At 34.9% G+C, this 18,172-nt stretch overlaps 1 protein-coding gene across 11 annotated transcripts in view; it reads left to right on the top strand.

Moving 5' to 3' along the window:
- The window catches only part of ACC (acetyl-CoA carboxylase), a 188,388-nt gene that overhangs the window by 112,158 nt on the left and 58,058 nt on the right, over window positions 1-18,172 (top strand). For all 11 annotated transcript variants that reach the window (XM_089647729.1, XM_089647726.1, XM_089647728.1 and 8 more), the window contains 5 exons: window positions 2,390-2,510; window positions 12,834-12,941; window positions 13,638-13,778; window positions 15,545-15,725; window positions 17,956-18,063. In XM_089647729.1, coding sequence (XP_089503855.1) covers window positions 2,390-2,510; window positions 12,834-12,941; window positions 13,638-13,778; window positions 15,545-15,725; window positions 17,956-18,063 — 659 coding nt within the window. The remainder of the gene's footprint in view (window positions 1-2,389; window positions 2,511-12,833; window positions 12,942-13,637; window positions 13,779-15,544; window positions 15,726-17,955; window positions 18,064-18,172) is intronic.

The following is an 18,172-nucleotide window of genomic DNA, read 5'->3' as shown; positions in this document are numbered from 1 at the left end:
AAGAATTAAGGAATGGATTGAGATTGGATTGAAGGAAAGAATATTGTGTAAATTATATGATAAGTGTTAAAATAGTAAAGAAAGAGAAGATATTGATTAATTTTAAAGAACTGCAGAATTACAACAATATTATTTTTTTATCCTAATTTACAATAGAACAAGATTTTCCTTCTGCCCATATATCCGAACACCCAGATTCTACCAATTGCTACTAGATACAAAAGATCCCGCTGAAGAAGTCTACAGACTGTCTGATTGTGAACATATAATTTTCATAGTTGGTTTATTTTATTTTTTGTTTCTTGATTGTGTGCTCTTCTAAATTGTGTTAGTAAATTAGTGAAACAGTGAAGAGAGTGGCAAAATGCATATAATAACTTTACCTATTATGGAATATTGGGTAAAGTTTTCTTACTTCTTAATAACCACAAATAATTTCACTTCTCAAGCGCCAAAAGTACCCATTGGATACTAAAAATTTGAATCCGTCCAGCGCCGGCGTATCCATATGGTAACCTGACATTAATACATTTGCAAATGCAAATGTATTAATGTCAAAAAATAGGGATTTTTACCCTCGGCACACTACTGACGTATTAGGTTGTTGGAGCTTCACCAACTTACCCTTCTAAAGGTTCCATATCACGTCGTTTCAACGTAATTTTTAGAGGAAAAAACTATTTACTTCGGAGGAGATGGTAAAAGATGCATTAAAGTTCAATTTTTATATTCAAATTTCAAGTTTTTTTTCAGTTCCGTTTCACTCAAAATTTGCACAAATTATAATAACTCAAACTAAGAACATAATTAATAACCTGTTTGTGCTTGTTCACCGATATAAATAGTTGTTTCTTGTACTAATTAAGTTGACATGACTTATGTTACTTCAATAATTTTGACATACTCATCAGTACATTCAAAATGTTTTCCAAGAAAATAGTATAGCTTGTCTGATTTTCGAAGCTCAATAATTGATATCTCTCATGTGCACACAAAATACATATATTTTTAACAAACAGTTGACTCCATCTAATTTTTATTGATATTTTGTTTTGGGCCGCCTTCATTTCGCTGTAACCATGTTGGTGTTTGGTGTTGCAGATTACGGTAAGAGTATCTGCTATTTAAAGTCACTGACTTTAGAAATGTCACTGTAATTTTGCATTCCAACGCACCCCACAACGAACACAATGTCTTCCACTAACTTAAACAAAACGCGAAATGTGCAAACTTTCATAAAAAAATATTGGTTTTGATCGCTACTTGGCAATGAATGGCCATAGATAAAAATTAAATTGAAGGAACTCTGCACACCAGAGATAATTCAGTATTGTTTGTTTTGTTCTTTTTAATTTCATAATTTTTCTGAACCACACGATTTGTGAGATTTTTAGTTTTTTCGTTGTTGTATTTAGTTTTTGTACTAATTTTATTTATCTATGCATCCTGAGTAAAATCTCATTTAATGAACTCAAATTTGATTTGAATTTATTTGTCATTTGCAAAATTGGAACTGATTGTGTGAAGAATTCAGACAAGTGATAAAGTAAGTAGGTACACCTACCTATGATATAACATTTTACCATTTTCAAAATTGGAATTGATTTTACAGGAATTCAGATTATCTTGTGATTTTCATGGGTTTGCGCAGCACTCACTACAACACACTTGTAATAAATCCATTTACATACATAATTGCAATGAATTAATATTTTGTTAGTATAACAAATGCATTTTAAGGTTTTCTATGTACCATCTTAGTTTTAGTTTATAAATCCTTGACTGTGCAGAAACGGGTAGTCCGTTTCATAGTTTCCTGTATCTTAACAAATGGATTGCAATCTTTGGAGCACAGCTTCAGTTAGGAATGCTGTCCTTGTTCTTCCAGTCTTTCCAATGAAATATGCTTCGAGGAACTAGCGTCATTGATCCCTTCGGCACCGGTGCACAGTTGGGAAACACGCCAAACCTGTGCCCAACATCAACTACAGAATGGGTCCCAAGTTCTCTGTTCTTCCTACAAAATGGGTCTCTTTAAGTTCCAGGTTCTCACTGCTTCCTCCTACTACATGGGTCTCTTTATGTCCCAGGTTCACTGCTCCTCCTGCAACATGGGTCTCTTTATGTCCCAGGTTCACTGCTTCCTCCTACTACATGGGTCTCTTTAAGTCCAGGTTCACTGCTCCTCCTGCAACATGGGTCTCTTTAAGTCCCAGGTTCACTGCTCCTCCTGCAACATGGGTCTCTTTAAGTCCCTGCTTCCTTTAAAATAATGTCTCATTACTATGTTTTATTATCTCTGCCAGTACTGATTATTGGTTTCGATTCATGCTAATACAATGAACTCTTTTTTTCAACTTTATTAACAGTTGAATTTTATTTATTCCAGACCTTCCATGTCCCAGGGCACAGTGTTGATGCATAACAATCGTCTGCAAGAAAAGGATTTCACCGTCGCCACACCCGAGGAGTTTGTGCGCAGGTTCAAGGGTACCCGAGTCATCAATAAAGTAAGCTACTTTTCAGACCTTCTACCATTTTAGTACTACATATTCCCAAATACTTCCCATTATGTTACATATTCCCAAATCCTTCCCATCATGTTACATATTCCCAAATACTTCCCATTATGTTACATATTCCCAAATACGTCCCATTATTTTACATATTCCCAAATACTTCCCATCATGTTACGTATTTCCAAATACTTTCCATTATGTTACATATTCTCAAATACTTCCCATTTTGTGATAATAATGGTCCTACCGCTGAGAACTTTGTTGTAAATAATCAATGCAGCCCATCTGCTAAACAGATTGTGCACATAGTGTACCGAGATTTATTGGTGTGTAATTTCTGAAAAGTGTGTAAACATAAAACTCATGTGTTGCACAATATTAAATAAGGGAATCAGAAATCAAAGGAATTGCGTGAATGCTGAGAACAAAATTTATTGAGTTTAATTATCAAAATACTCATCTATTAAATTACATTAATATCAAGTTAAATAGCAAGAGACTCTACGTTCATTATTAAGATCAGGGCATGTTCAGATCGTTAAACAAAATCTAACTAGTGATGCGAAGATACAATACTAAAATGTTAATCTGCGGGTAGTAAAAATTAAAAGGATAAGTTTCACATCTCAAATATTAAACCCGCTTGATTATGTAGGGCGCCAGCTCTTCCCAAATATCTTGTGAAGAACAAATTTATATTATTTAAAGTAAACCATTTTGTAAAATCTAATTAGCATGATGACAATCGCTCACGTTTTTAACGGCGCAAATCTCTCTGGAATCCGTTCCGTGACGTACGTCTTGACTGATGTCCGAATTCCCTAGAACTGGCTTGCAATCTCAGATGTCTATGATTAAGTACCCGGCCGTGGCTGTGTTCACAATTGCACGCTTCTTGAGTTAATTAGTTCTTCCAAGCGCTTGACAACGGGGCGAGTAGTTTCAAATCGTTACATTACTCCCTTCCCTCCAAAAAAATTTCCAAGGAAATTTGAGGCCCTCCTGGCGCCTTTACACATTTCAAGACAGGAAGCTTGCTGATCATGCCAATAGGTGATATGCTCTGGAAGAATTGATTTCAGAATGTATCCTTGAAACCAGGTAATTTGTATCCAATATGAAGGTCACGTACAGGGTCCAGGTCTTGAAGGCAGAAGTGGTGATTATCAGCTTAGAGGTTTGTTTGGTGATTGTATGAAGGCGAAACTCCTCCTCCTAATCTGGCCATGATGAATTTTGAAACTGCTGGGATGAGCATCCAAAGAGTGTACAGATGAAAGCCGAAGATCAATGTAGAAGAAGAAAGTTGAAGTTCAATTTTGATAGTCTTCTTGATATTGTCCAGTGCAGATGACAGGTCCATTTTGTATAAAGATGTCCATATGAATATGAAGTTCTTCCTTCCATGTAGATTGTAATTGTTTTGGCCAAAAGCAGCAATGAATTCCACCGGGCAGTATATGTTAAGGTCTTGAATTTGTAGTGATGATTGCGATTTAACGTTGATGTTAATTCTTGATGTTGCGAAGACTAAGCTATACTATAAAATGGTTTACTGATGAAAATTAGAAAAAAAATTTAAGTTAGAACTGATTGTTTAGTTATAAAGTTATAAATTGAAGTTTCAAAACAGCCCACCTAGATGTCACTCCTCTAAAATAGAATGATATTTTAAATATCTTTATAAATAAATTTTATTATAATTTTACTAACAAGTTATTTCAAAGTTTAAAAATTTAAGCTTTTAACTGTGAAATAGATATTAAGATTTCTATATGAAGATGAACATTATTATCCTTCCTATAGATCTGAGTGAAAATAAGTTTTGTTTTTGATATTGATAAAATTTGAGAAATAAATTAGCTTGTGAATAAACAAATTCTGTAATACCCCATTGTAGTATAGTATAAATCAAAATTTAAATTTTCAGTTAAAATGTAATCCGATGATGAAATTAGCAGTAAGATTGAATTATTCTTATTCTATTTTGTAAATCTCTAAGAATAAAGAACCAATTAACATTCCATGATTCGATCAAGAACAAGGTATTGATTGAATTATCGAATGCTAGTTCGACTTGTTGAGGTCATTCCGAGCTCAAGAATGGCCCCCGCAACCCGAAGAAGGAAGCTTTATTATCTTTAAAATAAAATTAAAAGTAAACCGGCGTTGGCATATGCCACATGCATTTTTTTGTGTTGAGGATTTCAAATCTCTCTATTTAATTAATTTATATTTATTTTTATTCTAATTTGTAAAGATAAAAAACAACATAAAATGTGAATCCAAAAAGAAAAAAAAACCCAAATGGATAAAATAAGCACTACCAAAAGAAATTACATAGAAAACCGTTGGCAGGGTTTCATAACTTCCTAAAGTTACTAAATAGATATTCTAAGCATCTGATTGCTATCATGTGATGAAAATAGTAACCCAATGCCAAAGATTCTTAATGAACTCTTCGGTTTGCCTTCTAACTCAAAGCAACATAATAAATAGTACTAACTATAAATCATTTAATCTATTATAAGAAAATTGTAACCAATATCCAGCAGATCCTGCAAGGAATATACATACTCATTTGATACTATAGATTAATGAATGGGATAACCCAAATTAACATTAATAATTTGATAAATATAGGCACGGTATTGTACCACATGCAATTGAAAATGCACTATTTCTCCAGCTTATAGTATGTAACATCCCCAAAGGGCATAAAAAACTTATTAATAATAGCATAATGAAACAGAACAAGACAAAGAAACAGAACAAGACAACGAAACACAAAACCCAACCGTATTCTACTATAAACTATCTTGAAGATACGCCCACCATTCCGGACTAGCAAGCGCATCTTGAAAACAGTTAATTACATAACCATTTCAAAATGAAAACTTCAAAAGTACATATGAAAATCATCAAAATCCCAAACGGATGTACAATGTACTCACACACATCCAAACTTAATATTTGATGACTTGAATATATAAATTTACAAAATTTAGTATTATGTACATTCATATGCACACATTCAATGCGTAAGGGTAAGGGTATGTCACCCTTGCACACTGAACAAGTATAAAAATAGCAAAATACATATATTAGTAATACCTGGACACGGACAAACAAAATAACATCATAAACAAATATAAAATTGCATTCAATGTGAGAACATAAGTTTTAGTCATGCTCTCACGTTAAATGGAATCTTTTAATCGCTTCCACTATTGCGCATAATGGAAACAAGAGTATATAAAATAATTAAAATACCCTCCTGACCTACACGACGTTAATCTGAGATTTCATGTTTGATTATATCCTTAATGTGAAAGGTTCCCACAGGTTTTCCATTTAAATCAGCTAAAATGTAAGCAACTGGAGACAATTTCTTAATGATTTTGCTGCGAATAAACTTGGGAGCTAATTTCGCTGAAAAATACTTACTAGCGTCTGAAAGAACGAACGATCGGCGCCAAACGATGTCACCAATTTCATATTGTATGTCCCTACGACGTAGATTATACTGAGTTTTGTTCTTTTCATACGACTGCCTTAGAGACGTACGAACCTGTGAAAAAATATCGTTCAATTCGTCCAAATCCGAAGCCCAAGAATCCCGTGCGGCAAATCTGATATCTTCGGGGTTGAAGTCTGAAGACTTGTAGTCGTTTCCTGAAATAATAATTTCCCTACCAAAGTTCAAGAAAAAGGGAGTATATCCGGTTACCTCATGTACTGCCGTGTTAATAGCTAGTTCAATTTCATGTAGACAATCTGCCCATCTCCGATGATCACCACCGACGTACGAGCTAATAGCAGACACTAACACTCTGTTAATCCTTTCAACCGGATTATTTTGCGGATGGTATCTACAGTTGTAAAAGAGGTGTCTTATATGAAACTTGCTAACTAACGCTTTCATGTCTTTTGAAATATATTGGGGACCATTATCCAGAATTATTGTATCAGGCACCCCAAACTTGTAAAATATCTCATTTTCCATGATCTCAACAATATTCTTTCCAGTAGCTTTTCTTAATGGGAAAAGTTTAGAGTATTTTGTAAAGAAGTCAGAGATTACTAACAAATATGTATAGCCTTTTTTGTAGGAGCTGGGGAAAGGACCTAATAAATCTGTGGCAATCATTTGCCAAGGACGTTGAACCAATTTGGGATCACCCATTAGACCTGGTGGTAACTGATTCGTACTCTTATGACCCAAGCAAGTGTGACATTTGCTAATGAATGATTTTACGTCGGCCGCCATCTTCGGCCAGTAATATTTCTGACTAATTCTATTCAAAGTCTTCATAATACCAAAATGAGCACACGAAGGAGGTACATGATATTGTGTTATTATATCTTTCCTAGACTCTTTAGGTACCACTTCTTTCCAGTCATACACTCTGTGTAGCGCTTCCATACTCTGTATGTGTTTGTACAATACTCCATTATCAACTTTCCAAGCATGAAATTTATTTGGAAAAGCTAGAACATTTCTACACATTTTATCGTACCACGATTCTTTGGTTGGTGAAGTTTGTCCTACTACAGCTAATTCTACGGGATCACGTGATAATGCGTCAGGTACTATATTATCTTTTCCTTTACGGTGTTCTATAATAAAATTGTATTGCTGTAACCTGACAGCCCATCTTGCTAATCTGCCTGTAGGAGATTTAATATTCACTAACCATTTTAGACTGTAATGATCTGTTATTATTTTAACCGGTATGACAGAACCTTCTATGTAAGCCCTAAATTTTTCCAGAGCAAAAATCATTGCATTTAGCTCTTTCTCTGTAGTTGAATGATTTCTCTCTTGAGCACTCAGAGACCTACTAATAAATGATATAGGGTGTTCTCTACCCGAATCGTCTACCTGCGTCAGGACCGCCCCTATCCCGGTGTTGGATGCGTCGCATGATATGATGAAAGGTTTTTCAAAGTTAGGACAAGCTAAAACAGGTGCGCTCACTAAAATATCTTTAAGTTTTTTAAAAGCTATATCTGCCTGACTGTTCCATTTAAATTTGTTTCCCGTAAATTCCTTTCTTGTTAAATTATGTAACGGAGCTGCTATTATGGAAAAGTTACAAATAAACCTTTTATACCAAGATAATATGCCTATAAAACGTCTTAAGCTTTTTTGCGAGTTCGGTATAGGAAAATCCACTATGGCTTTAACTTTATCTGGATCGGTTCTTAAACCTTGACTATCGACGACATAACCCAGAAACTTTAACGAGTCTCTACAAAAAACAGATTTGTCCATATTGATAGTTAGACCCGCATCAGAAAGTTTTTGTCGAACTTTCCTCAAAAGAGACATGTGTTCCTCAAATGAAGTGCTTATAATTATTATATCATCTAAGTAATAAAATACTTTGCCCTCAAATTCAGGTCCAAATATTTTATCCATTAAGCGCATCATTCTAGAACTCGCTCCATGAAGACCGAATGGCATTCTAGCAAAATGGAATAATCCTCGTTTCGGAACAGTAAAAGCCGTCTTCTCTTTAGAGTTTTCCTCCAAAGGAATTTGCCAGAAAGCTGCTGTCAAGTCAATAGTAGACAGGTATTTAGCACCGCCTAAGGAATCTAGTATGCTTGAAACATAAGGAATAGGAAAACTGTCTTTTTTCGACAGCGAGTTTAAAGTTCTACTGTCCAAACATAACCTAAATGACCCATCCTTCTTGGGAACAAGTAAGATCGGACTGTTCCACGCACTATGACTTGGTTCCACGACTCCTAACTCTAACATTCTATCTAATTCTTTATGTACCGCCGGTAGCAAGTGTGGTGAAACTGGGTAATATCTTTGTTTTACCGGTTGAGCATCACCTGTGTCAATGACGTGATATTCCAAATCGGTTTTACCTAACCTGTCTCCCGAGATATCTTTAAATTCGTCTATAACGCATTTAAGCTCATGCTTCTGTCTATTCGATAAATTTAAGCTGTTTTCTAATCCTTTTATCTCTGTGACTGATTTCGGCTCAGATTTTGATTCCCGTGGTGATATATATTTGCAAATTTCCGGACAAATATTAAAATGTTGCCAAAAGTCTATACCTAGAATTACATTTGAAGTGATCTCAGGCATAACTACAAAAGTAAAATATTTGACAATGTTTTTATACAGCACCGGAACTGTTATCTGTTGTGTACATTGTACTGAGTGACCTGTCGCAGAAGTTAGAGAAAATTTTCTTTTTAAAATCGCCAAACTAAATCCTAATCTCACCAAATGTGTGTGAAAGTTATTTCCCAAAATAGAAAGGTGAGAACCTGAATCTAGCAAACCAGAAAATTTAGTATTTCGAACCTGAAATGATATGTGAGGACGGCCATCATTACCCGCTCTCTCCGCCTTTGACGTTCTAAGGTCCTGGTAGAATTTCTCCACGACAGCAAGCCAATTAGACCACTCCGGGTCACACGGCACAGTAGATGAAGATGTCTCCTCGCCCACTGCACAGGTAACCCGGGCTGCTAGTTTTTTCGGTTCTTGCATCTGCAGTCAGGAGTCTTTACACCAGGTTGACCACAGCGGAAACATCTCACTGGTTCTCTGAAATTCCCGTTTTGAGCGCTTTGATTATTGTTATAAAAATACCTTTGATTTCTTTTGACATTATGATTATAATTGTTATTATTGCGAGAGGCCTCCCTGTTATTAATATTAGATGGAGTATTGTTGGCAGAATTATTGGCTTTGGAATTGTAAGAATTTGAATTTGCAGGATGGTTTCTAGTATCCGTGCGACTATCTGCCAATTCTATCATTTTTCCAAATTTCTTTAGAGCAGTAATATTAGTCACCTCTGTAAGAGAAAGTTTATGTATGTATCTTGGCAACATATTACACATTAGAATTTCTAATATTTCCTCTTCCGGCAATTTCTTAGAGAGGCGATTATTCAATAGTAAGACTGTAGTTATAAATGAACCCAGGTTTTCTTTGGGTTTTTGCCATGTAGTTCTTAACTGAGCTACAAGACGTTTCTCATGGTCCAAGAGTTCGAACTCCTCCTTCAAACCCGCAACAATCTCTGACCATGAATTAAAAGTAAAACGGTTCACCCTGAACCAGTTCAAAGCATCGCCTGTGAAAAATTCAATCGCGCTAGAAAATAGATTATTGGTACTTACACCACGAGAATCTGCTAGTTCTTCTACACGTTCTATGAAATTGCGTACGCATGTGGATCCGTCAAAAACCAGATTCCATTTGTGCACGGGGAATGGCTTGCAGGAAGAGGATTGCGTTTCCGCCTGTCCCTCCGGCGAAGCTTCATTTTTTTTCAGCATTGTCACAGAATCCTGAATCTTGGCCTGACTCCTCGTAACAATTTGCGGTTCCGACATGACGTGAAGAAACTATGCTATGTAGGTATGAAATAAATAATTAGCACATGTACCAAATATACACGACGACAATAATCTTGCCTCGTACCAAAAAAAAAAAAATTTGACTACAGCGTACTGTAAGTCAATAAACAGTGAAAAACGCAGAGCGCTAGAGTTCTAGAGGGGACACTCAAATATATAAAATTTGTAGAATGATTATTTAATGGAATATCATCACGAAACAGATCCCCGGAGCATCAAAACCGCGAGCGACTGTCATCATAAATTCACAAATTAGCAAGATTAACACTTGAGATTTTTAACTACACTAAAAACATTGAGCACAAATTTACATCCTACCCACAAAATAACACATCACTAGGTTTAAACCACGTTGGGAGGCCAAATGTACCGAGATTTATTGGTGTGTAATTTCTGAAAAGTGTGTAAACATAAAACTCATGTGTTGCACAATATTAAATAAGGGAATCAGAAATCAAAGGAATTGCGTGAATGCTGAGAACAAAATTTATTGAGTTTAATTATCAAAATACTCATCTATTAAATTACATTAATATCAAGTTAAATAGCAAGAGACTCTACGTTCATTATTAAGATCAGGGCATGTTCAGATCGTTAAACAAAATCTAACTAGTGATGCGAAGATACAATACTAAAATGTTAATCTGCGGGTAGTAAAAATTAAAAGGATAAGTTTCACATCTCAAATATTAAACCCGCTTGATTATGTAGGGCGCCAGCTCTTCCCAAATATCTTGTGAAGAACAAATTTATATTATTTAAAGTAAACCATTTTGTAAAATCTAATTAGCATGATGACAATCGCTCACGTTTTTAACGGCGCAAATCTCTCTGGAATCCGTTCCGTGACGTACGTCTTGACTGATGTCCGAATTCCCTAGAACTGGCTTGCAATCTCAGATGTCTATGATTAAGTACCCGGCCGTGGCTGTGTTCACAATTGCACGCTTCTTGAGTTAATTAGTTCTTCCAAGCGCTTGACAACGGGGCGAGTAGTTTCAAATCGTTACAATAGAATAAAGAAGAATACTAGAAATGCCTTCCATAATGTAGATTTGAATGGAAAGCAATGCCTCCACTGACTTAGTACCTTTTGGTTCTTGCCCATTTAGCACACGCTCTGTCTCTCTTACACTCGCCTGACATTGTATATCGCCATCCCATTTGATCAAAATGAAAATTTCATCCCTTTAGAATTGCACGATTTTTTTTATTCTTCAATATAAACACCCGCTAAACTACCAAAGCAGTTGTCAGCATCATGACAAACTGCTGTCAGCATCATGACAAACTGCTGCAGTGATATGCATATGAAATCTAACTTCAAGTTGAAAGAATGGAAATAATTCAGAACAGAAGTATGAAATCTATATTGTGCTGTAGCAGATATAGTTTGATAAAAATAGTGCTACGCCAACTCAATATTCTAAGTGTGTGGCAACGTTTGGTCTATAATATCCTAATATTTATATACAAGTTAAATAATAAAATGTTACCAGGTTATTTAAAGAAAAGGTGTTATTATTAATAGTACAGTCCATGGCTATCCTACGAGAAGCTGCAACGATTTTATTTCCCAAGACAAATTTATCGGCAACACAATACTTCTTATAAAGGTGTCAAAATGTTCAATGAACCCCCTTTATGTTAAGGAAGCCAAAAGTCTTGCAATTTTTCATGGTTTATGTCTCAATGTTGTGAAGCCCAAATATTAATAATAATAATATTTGGATGATTTGCATAGCGCCGTTTTTGTGCGAAATCACTTCAAGGGCGCTGTACAAATATATAATACATTTCTACAATGATTTATGTTATCACTTACTATATATGGAGATAATATACAGTACCATACTTACTTGGAAGGTCACTTAAGATTAACTAATTGTTAATTAGCGAAATTTAGATACAGGATTTAGGACATAATTGGAATATTGGATATATGTAATTGGACTTTCTCTCAGGAATGATATATTTAATTTAAGGGTATGATAGCTTAGTATTTGGCTTGCGCTTAGGTTCCATCAGTCTGCCCACTACCTTAGTACGCAGGTATTAGAATATTTTTATAGTAGTTTTAGAATAGATGTACACTATGTAGATATAAACTAAATAATATTTTTTTAAATTTATCATCTTTAATATCCACACACGTGAATGTTAAAGATTATTTATTAATTATTATTACACGCCCTAATGGGCTTTTACACACTACAAAGTTTAATAGTAGAGTATCACAGTTATTATAAATTCTACAAAATTAAAAAAAATAAAGGAAACATAATACAACAAAAAAAGAAAAAAATATTAAATGTTACAACAAAAGCATATAATAAAATAAGATACATTAGTAAAAATGATAAGAAGTCTCACATAAATAGATATTCAAAATAAATATATATATATATATATATTGCGGAAATTATAGATGTCTATTTGTGTCTCGATATATAAAAGAATTGAAATAAACAATATTTATATTGATTATTTTTAAGATGAAATATATCTGGCCGGACATGTGCACCGAATGCCAAGCACACGTGTACCAAAGAAGGTTCTAACAGGACACCCGGGAGGTAAACGAAAGGCGGGCAGACCTAGGCTGAGATGGGAGGACGATGTCAGGAAAGATGCCAGAGGACTACTCCATGTTGCAGATTGGAAGACGACGGCCGAGGACAGAGGGCGGTGGAGGCTCATGTTAAAGGAGGCCAAGGCTCGAAATGGGCTGTAGCGCCATTGAAGAAGAAGAAAGATGAATGATAAAAAATAAAGTTATCTTCATTAAGCCTCCTGGCAATTCAACTTCAGACGTAGACCTCGAATGTCTCCAATTTCACATGTTCTTGGTGACTCTCACATATCCAAAACCTTAATTTCTTTATAGATCCAATGTATTATGATTGTTTGCAGGTTCTGATTGCCAACAACGGCATAGGAGCAGTAAAATGCATGCGCTCTATCAGAAGATGGTCCTACGAGATGTTCAAGAACGAGCGCTCCGTGAGATTTGTGGTCATGGTAAGTTAATTACTTTCTAGCTCTGTTTGCGTGTAATTATTATTTGTGTGGCCAGCGAGTTGTATTTTCAAGATTTCATTTTATTTGCTTTACGCGAATAAAATGCAGCTGTGTTTTTACGTAGATATAACAACAAAACAAAGAACAAACATACCAAAAGTTTTTTAAAGCATGCTGTAAAAATGATAAACTAAATATGTAACGAAAACTAAAACAATACTATAAATCACTCGAGCCATTTTTGGTATATTATGCCAAAAATGTATCGACATTTGATTATTGCTTATAATAATTTGTTATCCTTTGTGCTTTGCATAAAACCTTGCCTTGTAAACATATGTTTACCTTTAATAAATATTAATAAAAAATGTTTTTTGTTTAATTTTTGCCGTTGCCGTGTCATAACTGTAGGAATTATAAAAGCACCCAATCAGCGTTTAACAGGGACCGTTTAAATGTCGAAAATTCAAAATGGTGGTTTTCAATGATTGCCAATAATGGTGATGAGAATTAGAAACACCCATATTATATTATAACGTAAATATATCAACGCTCCGAACAAGTTCTGAATTCTTATGTCGGAGGTTTTTTAAAATACAGAAAGATTATCAAATTTATTTATTATATAAGGTCCTAAAACACTTTGCCTTCAAAAATATAATAATGACCGCATAATATTTTCCTTACATATTGTAGGTAACCCCAGAAGACCTAAAGGCCAATGCCGAGTACATAAAGATGGCGGACCATTACGTGCCCGTTCCCGGAGGCTCTAACAATAACAACTACGCCAACGTGGAGCTCATCTTGGACATTGCCATCAGAACACAAGTGCAGGTGAGGGTTAACCACTCGAGCTATAGCTACCAAAATTTGGTCAGGTGACTTTTATGAATTATAAATTTAGCGATTTTTTGAAATTTTTTCATAAAACCTAAAAATATGGGATAAACAGTCAAATCCAGGTGGATTTATTGACTCTAAACAGCAGTAAGCAGTTGTTCATCTCTATTATACTAAAAGAAAGTTGCTATCCGCGTCTGTTTAAATCTATGATTACAATACCCTTATAACTTATTTATTTGTAAGAAGTCGGGGATGCCTGAGGAAGACGCGGCATGAAGTTGAACAAATACTGAGTCAGGTCATTTCAAGAGTCAGAATAACAGAAGAGTTTGTATCAGACTTGATGTGGTTGGGACAAAAGGGCCTCATATTGGGAGCGCCAGTGCTGTGGTTGGGACTACATCGGGCTCCAGGGATGTTGTTGAGACTAAAGGAACTTTGGGACCACTGGGCTGAGATTGGTACCAAGGGGGCCCACTTTTGTAGCATCCGTACTGTGCTTGAAACATGAGGCTACCAAATTACGAGGTGTTAACCAGGACCAGGCTTGAGGTCTCCCAGTTCATCCTTCTGTAAAAATTTTATAATTTTGTACAGGACTTTTAAGGAGATCACAGACCAAAGAAAAGATAGACCTGCCTGTAAGGTTTGGCCTGTTTCCATCATCGAATATTTTGTTACAGTATTTTTTTAGACACTTTTACAAATGTTTTGTAAATTACTCACCACATTAAAAACAAAAACGTGAAATATGAGATACAGAGTGAATGCCTTGCGCAGAAAAGTCCCACAATGGACTGCGCTGCAAACCGTTACCTCTATTTAGCGAACTTTACTTTTCTGCGCATTTGTTTTTTCAATGTGAATTCGTCGAAGGTCAAAGTACGAATGATGTCATTATTATCAATTTATTTAAGACGTGCCTGAACCTTCTTGGTGCCAACAAGATTGTCATGTGGTTTGCTTCTGGTTCGTTGAAATGATATTCAGATTTTGCTTAACCATTTGAGTGCCAAAAAAATCATACATTTGCTTGTAAAATGCCACCAAAAAAACATTATTTTTTATGAAACTATATATTTTTTTAAAACCCCATAAATTCTTTAAATTTTCAAGGATTTTGATATATCAAAATATGATATTGGTTTAGAATCACGCGGAGGAGGATCCCGAAGTCCAGGCGTTTCGAAAAAATGAGAATTTTCGGTAGAAAAATTGGTTCCGGGAGGTACATTTGAAAATGAGTAATTTCCGGTGTTATTCTCCATTTCTTGGTCACGATCCGAAGAATTACTGGAAATTCGCATCCTGCGGTTGGGAAACACAGGTATGACATCACTGACATCACTCTCATCAGAGCTACTCTTAGTCGAACTTGAATTAGAGGAGTGGAAATCGTCGCTCCCGCTGTCAGACATTTCAGAGGACGCCCTCGACGTTATATTTTTTCAATTAACTAAAATAAAAAAAATAATTAATGAATCTGATATTTAAACGGTTTACTACGATCTTAAAACTATTAAGATAATATTAGAATAATATTTACCAACGCCGCAGCACCACACCCGACGTACGCGCGAATCAGAACACGACTGACGCAATCGACGGAAATCGACGATCGGCAATCTTCGTTAAAACACGAATCGACGAAAGTCGACGATTGGCAATCAAACGGTTAAGGCATGTCTATGTCTTCTTTGGTCTCTTTGGTGCAGTAACTATAATAAAAATATTATAACTATTATATTTCCTTCCAGGCGGTGTGGGCTGGCTGGGGCCATGCCTCGGAGAACCCTAAGTTGCCGGAGCTGCTGCATCGCAACGGCATTGTGTTCATCGGGCCCCCCGAGAAGGCCATGTGGGCGCTCGGAGACAAGATCGCCTCCTCCATTGTGGCGCAGACAGCTGACATTCCCACATTGCCGTGGAGCGGAAGCGGTGAGCGCATTGTGACAACCCTGTTTAAAATTAATTTTATGGACAAAATACATGAGCATTATTGTTTTTCTATTGGTTTAAAAAATTGATATATTTTTACTATATGTAATAAAACCCTTTGTATACACCACTGTTAATAATAATTCAGATGTTTAAAAGCCAATGGCTTCTTCGTCAGTCAACAAAATTAATTTTCATTTTCCTGAAGAAGAAGCCATGGACTTTGAAACATCTAGATTATTATTAATTAAAAGTGGTGAAACAAAGTGTTTCATTTTCATATAATTAAAATGACACAACAAAGTAATTTTGCAACTATTGAAGATGTAATATATTTTTATTTAAGATACTAGCTGTACCCCGCCATGTATTACTGTGGCTCTGTCTGTCTGTGCAGATAGAGAAATAATAGCGCGTGTTTCTTTTACATCCAACAGATGGAACTGTTTATTAAAAAAAAGCATGTTTTTACCTGTCACAGGTGACATCTATATAAAATAGGAATATAAAAACATGCGCGTGTTCGAATGCAACGTTGTGTCAAAGTTTCAAAGCAATCGGTGAAAAACTATTAGGACGGGTTGTTTTGGAGAATTTGAACAATACATCAAATTTCAACGTTCATTTTCGGGTTCTGTGAAAGACTTATTCAAGTTCTGTTTTTATATCATTGTAGGCTAGTTGCTCGACAAAACTGAAATAAAAACAGAACTTGAAAAAATCTTTCACAGAACTTGAAAATGAACGTTGAAATTTTATGAATTGTTCAGATTCTCCGAAACAACCCGTCCTTAGAGATTTTAGATTTTGAACAAGCGAACATTTTATGATTGTTCTACAGGTTATTGTATTGTATTGTATTATATATATAATAAAAAATAATACTATATTATCACAAGCTGCTCATCTCACTAGGGTATTCCTGTGTCGAGACGTGCAGCTTTGCAATTTATTATAGAAATTACAATTAAAGAAGAATACAAACTAAATTTAATATTAAAAATATGAACCTACAAAATTATTATAAAAATAATTACTCATACAGTTATTCAAACTAAAATTCATAATTTTTCAAAAGAAGCAAACGCACTGTGACTTGACATTTCAAATAAATGAAACGAAAATACTTGGTTTCAAGTCACTATTGATAATAAAGTGACTTAACCACTCAGAACATTAGAACGTCAAAAGACGTAAATATGATAATAGCGGTCAAGACATTAGAACGTCTTTTCACGTAAACGCGCGAGATTTTACAAAAATCGATTTATTTCCATCACTAGTATACGGATTGCCATGATTTAAAAAACAGAGTATCAATAATGAATAACGCTACGCGTCTGTATTAAAGAATATCTATGGAAAGTAGAGGTGCATTATCTAAGCCGATTGGATCTGTCATCTTGTTCGTTCATAATTTATTGCGTTTCTAAATAATTTATCAAAAATATTTTAGTTTGGACGGTTAATATTTTGAGGTGACTAATAGTTTCTAATTATATTTCTTCAATATATAAAGTGTTATTTCTTTATGATACTCAGAAAAAAGTACATTTTTCACAGCTTTGAAATAATGGTAAGCGATTTTTACATATTTTTGACGTTTTCATAAAATGTATATTTAGAAACGCAAATATTTACGTATTACAACACAATGCGATAGTGGATTTCATAATTTTTCCAAAACATTTTTTAGAATGAGGCTACGTTTCCCAAAACGTGAGTTATGAAGCTTTTAGCAAAACTCGTAAATAACACAAAAATTATCACATTTTGACAGTTCGCAAAGGAACACATAGTAAATAAAAGTCTTTGTCTGAGAGGTTAAAACCAAGTATTTTCGTTTAATTTATTTAGTACATTTTTACAACAATAACATTCTACTGTAAACTAAATAAGTATTACAAAGTACCTGTGGTGGCTTATCAGCTACAATCATAGGGTGACCTGACTGACAATGACAACCGCACTTGTATTGAAATGACACTAAACTGCGCTATATAAATGCCATGTTATTAGTATTATAAGAGGGATAGTATGAATAATTATCAATGAAAAATAACGGTAAGTAAATGAAAATGAATAGATAAATTCTAACCAGTATAGTAATAAATACTTTAAGTAGAATTATGAAGTAGATATTCATGAATTTGATATCTAGTGTGGGGGGCAGTTAACTTCTTTTGGAATATGTACATCTTCACGTAACAAAATGCTTTTGTATTTTCAGAACTGAAGGCACAGTACAGCAATAAGAAGATCAAGATTTCTTCAGAACTGTTCTCAAGGGGCTGCATACATTCGCCAGAGCAGGGCTTGATAGCTGCCCAGAAAATCGGTATGTTTCTAAAAAATATTGTCGGTGTAAGTCCAATACTGCGGAGGAACCATTTGTAAAAATGTTCAGTAGGAACCAAAAACTATAGGGATATACGCGCTCTTGCTTG

The sequence above is a fragment of the Hesperophylax consimilis genome, chromosome 27, assembly GCF_061612785.1.
Source record: "Hesperophylax consimilis isolate HC1 chromosome 27, BYU_Hcon_1.0, whole genome shotgun sequence".
In the NCBI taxonomy this organism is placed as follows: domain Eukaryota; kingdom Metazoa; phylum Arthropoda; class Insecta; order Trichoptera; family Limnephilidae; genus Hesperophylax; species Hesperophylax consimilis.
Note: the sequence above shows the minus strand (reverse complement) of the source record. Positions and strands in the feature narration are given on the sequence as shown.